We start from the raw sequence: 5,279 nt of genomic DNA on the forward strand, positions 1-5,279 counted from the left end.
CAGACAGGGAGTCTGCTGGTCAGTGTAAGACTAAAAGCGATAAACTCCAGGAAGCTGCCGCTGTAGCGACCCCGCCGGTAACCTAGCAACCGGGGTGTGTGTTGACAACAACAGCGGACTGACACCGGGCTTGTGCTGAGAGTCTGGGCTGGGAGAGGCGCACACACACACTCTTATAAAGTCCAGTCACGTGCAAAAAAAAAAGTCCAACACCCACATCCAACCACAACCACACACATATAGAACACACTCACATGTCAAGTATCCGACACCCACCGTGAAATGCAAAACACACCTGCACCTCACACACACAATGTAACCCACACCTACATTATCTCTGTAATTACTTAGACCTGACTGACCCATCAGTATTGACCTTCTCAATGGATTTCTTCTTATTGCTCAACTATCAATTATAATCTAATTATAAATCACTTTATAATATAAGATTCAATACTGGTCACAAGGGCGGGTTTAATTGATTGTGGCCTCTTGTTAGTGCTGAACCTTGACTGATCCCTGCAAAATCATTTTTTATCATTTTTATTATCATTATTAGTAGAAGTTGTAGTGCAACAAAATAGAGGCCTGGTCACACCAGAACGTCCTGGTGCAAAGGATCTGACTGCAGCCTGCAATGCTTACAGTTACACCCACTTACAGTTACACCCACTTACAGTTACACCCACTTCATGTTACACCCACTTCATGTTACACCCACTTCATGTTACGCCATGCTGATGCCTAAACTATGGAATCATCCTGTGATTGGAAACTAAACATTGTGTTGCTATTGAACCTGTACTTTTGAGACTCAATTCAGAGCAAATCTATGGGAGATGAATGTTCCAGTGTAGACTATTACACGAGGTCACCAGACGTCTTTGCCAGTTTCATCTACTCTACATTAGATAGATAGATAGATAGATAGATAGATAGATAGATAGATAGATAGATAGATAGATAGATAGATACTTTATTTTTAGAACAACTTTAGTCTTGCCTGGTTGTGAAAAATCTCTGGCTAAAACTTTACTTGCACTATTGATAAAATTTCTGTAATTAACAGTCATTAACATGAAAAAAAAATCACTATTTACAAAGTATAAACCCCAGAAAACATGCCTCAGGAGAAAATAGTAGCAGTTCAGGTGCTAACGATGTGTATTTCAACTGTATTATGCAGTTATTTCTTAAACACTAACTGTTCGGGGCCTTGAGGGCTCTTTTCTGCTTGATAAATTCTATATTTCCATGTTTTTCCCCAACACACCCATGGGACTCTTTCCTTCACGTGGACGTGACAAGAGCCTGTTATGAGCCTCATATACACAATGGTACATATTTTACAGTCAGACATTCACAAAAGGTCCACATTCCCTTTGCCTGTTCATGGCATCCTTAATGATTCACCTAGAGGGTGTGTTTCTGCGTTTCCCATAGGGCTGCAAGTTTGGGGCGACGGTGCGGAGATGATTCGGTTTGAGTGTTACATACCTTTACAGACGAAGCACTTGATGTGGAAGTGTTTGTTCTGAACTCGGAGGGCCTCTCCTTTGCAGGGCAGCCCACAGTTCTGACAGGGGATGGGTCCCCCTCCGCCCTGCTTCTGCTTCTGCCTCTGCTTCTGCTGCTCCAGAGGGCTGTGGACCGCCTGCTGCTGAAACACTTCAGGACACAGACAGAGAGAGGGACGTGACGAGGTTACATGTTATTCTAGTACATGTGCAGAGTGTGTGCAAAGTACGCACACCAACAGCGATGTGTACAGACATAGGGATTTAACAGTTAACAAGACAATTAACAAAAACTACAGACGCCCCCATGGTTGGTTTCTGTCAGCACATTTTACTGTAGCACTACCCTGGTCCCCTCAGACTGTATCTCTGCCTTTGGAGGGCCAGAGACAATGAAGGCTATATTCCAGAATAAGAGGAAAGGCTAAGCGCTTTCTAAATCAGCAATTAGACAACAGAGACCTAAAGGATATTCCAGCCAAAAAAAGAAAAATATTGTGAGGAAGTTACGGCACATTTGGATATTTCTGAATATGCTTGCCATGAAAATATAGAGTATATAAAAAAGTAATATAAGAAACTGCTTGAGAGTAGCTTCAATCACCCTTCAGTCACGCCTTGATCTATACACTGTGTGTTTGTCCTCATCTGCGTCTTCAAGCTTCAAGATCCAGACTTATACTTTAATAAACGCATATATCTTTTATTTTGTTGTGTCATATGTCATTATTGTCATAAAAGTTTTTGGTTCCAACAATGTTACACACAAAGTAGAAAACCTAGAAAGTCTACATCAACAACTTTGTCATAACTGTGTTTGATCCCAGTCACTTTCCGGCACAGGAAGGAGAGCGGGCCGGGAAAATGATGTGATGAAAAACCTAACAACACAACGGTACAATCCTAGAAGTAACCGTGACGACACAAGCAGGCTAGCACACAATGTGCTAGGCTCATCGGTACACCTCGCCCTTATCCGCTTTCATCATAACCCCGGCAGAGTGATCACACACTGATCAGCCTCTCAGTGCTGACTGGGGCATCAGCTGGATAAAAGCCCCTTTGTGTTCTCAGGAAACATTTGTGTCGTCAGACCGGTTTCATCAGGCCTCCATGGTTACTGGTAATTGGGCTCAGAAGGGGGGGGGGGGGGGGGGGGGGGGGATTCATCATCAAATGAATTGATTTAGAGAAAGAGACAGGGAGAGAGGGAGGCACTGAGCTGCTTTTTGGAAACTCACCAACAACTTGTTTTTGCTGGACATCCCTCTTTCAGCTTTGCTCAATTCATTGGATTTTTATCGGGTGTTGTTTTGGCACAATGTTTTGATTAAGATTAAAGTAAAGGTACAATGTTTTTATGGTTTTTTTCTACTCCCCCGCTAAGAAAACTTGAAAACTTGAAAGTTTCTTACTTATTTAATCAAAGTAAGTCACTTCCTTTTTCTCCCCACTCCAGCTGTTAATAAGAATGATAACGTTTATTTGTATAGCACAATCAAACCAGAGATTACAAAGTACTTTACAAGGAAAAACACTTCTTATTTGATTTAAAGGTCCATATAGTCTAAAGGTCTCTGTCCATGTGTTGTTTGATTATAAAGCAGCTCTAGGTTTTATATAAATACTGTCAAAGAATCAAAGCCTCAGTCCACAGAGAAATGCACACAGCCTGTATTCACAAACTGAGCCTTAAAACCAGCCGTCAGGACTTCTGGAACTTTGTGATGTCACAACAAAACAGTCACTGCTCTCAGCCAGGCCCCAAGCCCCGCCCACCTGGACCCACCTTCCAACCTTGCAGGATTTGGTTTCTCTGAGTGTTTACCTGAAATCTGCTATATTTTTATTGGATCACTCACTTATTGGATCAGTCAGCCAATCAGAAGACAGGAGGCTCTGTGCCTTTCTTCTGATTGGCTCACCAACCTCCGGAGAGAAGCCTGAGAGAGGAGATGTAAAACTACACTGAGATGCTTTTTGGTTCTTAAAACCACAAGTATATCTTCTTATGGATCAACACTTCAAATAAAACACAGGAGAAGAGGAAAATATGGAGCGTTAATATTTATTTAATAATTCACACTACATATCTAGTTTTTATTACCTCTACTCTAACGGAATGTAAACACAAGTAAAAAACTATCATTTTCAAAACTTCATATAAAAGTGCTAAATTGTGAGGATGCCAAAAGCCAGTGGGAGAATTCTGGACACTGGTGATCTCACAGCTCAATGCTGTAACAGTGGCTACACTGGAAAATTATTTGGGAGTAAGATCATACCTGTTTAGGTTCCATTTCTTTTTTTTTTTTTTTTAACTTTTTCCCCTAAATACAAAGACACATTTGTTGATTTGTGACCTGCTTGGCTGGGGATACTCGGCAGGAGGGGTCAGAACAGCCACCAGCCCATCCAGACCCACAGGAGCAACACATTCTTCAGCAAGTTTTACAAGGACCTCTCACCCACAGCGGGGAACAAAGCCATGTTTCAGCTTTGTAGCGTGTGTGGCAAACACTGCCTCCCAAACCTCCTCTGATCTTTAGAACGATAACCCGACATCACTTTATTTATCTGGGCCTTATTCCAGACATTCAACAGTATAATCCCCAAATCAGATTTTGATTCAAATAGAAAGTGAAAAAAATGTATTGTGGTGACACAGAACATTCTTGAGGTCGGCAAATATAGTTGAATTATAGAGGGGGTTTTCTTTGGATGATGCTAGAAACCACAGATCTGTTTTGATACGTCTTGATTACTATCTGACCTCTGACTCCCAAACTGAATCAAGATAGAAACAGGGATTTGGACAGTGTTGCCTATATTCTAGTGTTGGTAGGAGGTGGGGTATTTATTGAAGTTACGCATGTAGTGTGTACATATGAGCACACTAACCAATAAAGACAAGAATTTAGGAGGGGAAAGTCTTGGGTCCTCGTAAAAAAAAAAAAAAAAAAAAAAAAGGCCTGAGAATGGCTTGATTGCAACCATCTGGAAAAGACAACAGTCCAAAATGGAGACAGGATTGGGAGGAGGGTAGGCAGCAGGGACTGGTGGTCACAGGGGAGCCGGGAGGGGTTCTGCCTCCTGATCTGACCCAGCGTGCAATGCTGCACCCTTGCACCTGTTGAGGGGAATCCAACGTCTTTACTTCCTCTTCAAACAGCAAATAGAAGAGGAGGGGGGCGGGGAGGAGGAGACAGGAGATGATCTTTTAGGCCAGATGTAGAATCCAGCTCAGACATTCGGACGTTCAGTCTGCCGGTGGTCTGAGATAAGAGTCCAGCAGTGTGTCCTGTTTATAGTTCAGCTGACAAAATGAAGTTCAATCAAAAATCACTGCTCTTTGTGTCTTTGTCAGGGTTGGTGGCAGGGTACAGATTTATCTCCCACAGGTCACCAACAGTAGTGAGTGAGGAACAAATCAAATATAATGCTGTGAGTCAATTCAACAGTACAGTCCTGCTTATAAGGAGCATATTTTGCACCAATGAATTTCTGCTGCTTTAAGCAACTAAGCGAAATTAGGTCAAAGGTTAAGGACCTCAGTGCCTTAACATTTCTGTTCATAAAGATGAAGAAGGTCTGGGGGGATAGAAGATGGAGTTGGGCAGATAAGAGAGAAAGAAATCACTTTTAAGAAGTGAAGAAGTATGGAGAGGAAATAATGAATTTTCTTTCTATGAAGAAACAGACAGTGACTGTGACACCAACTACTGTACACTGTATGTAGCAGTATATGGTGTCCTACCCCCC

General features: G+C 42.1%; 1 protein-coding gene across 1 annotated transcript in view; it reads right to left on the bottom strand.

Moving 5' to 3' along the window:
- The window catches only part of ablim2 (actin binding LIM protein family, member 2), a 70,984-nt gene that overhangs the window by 58,908 nt on the left and 6,797 nt on the right, over window positions 1-5,279 (bottom strand). The window contains exon 2 of the mRNA XM_023423921.2: window positions 1,498-1,668. Coding sequence (XP_023279689.1) covers window positions 1,498-1,668 — 171 coding nt within the window. The remainder of the gene's footprint in view (window positions 1-1,497; window positions 1,669-5,279) is intronic.

This window comes from Seriola lalandi, unplaced genomic scaffold (genome assembly GCF_002814215.2).
Source record: "Seriola lalandi dorsalis isolate HSWRI2012SDOR001 ecotype SW California unplaced genomic scaffold, Sedor1 jcf7180002054694, whole genome shotgun sequence".
Classification (NCBI taxonomy): domain Eukaryota; kingdom Metazoa; phylum Chordata; class Actinopteri; order Carangiformes; family Carangidae; genus Seriola; species Seriola lalandi.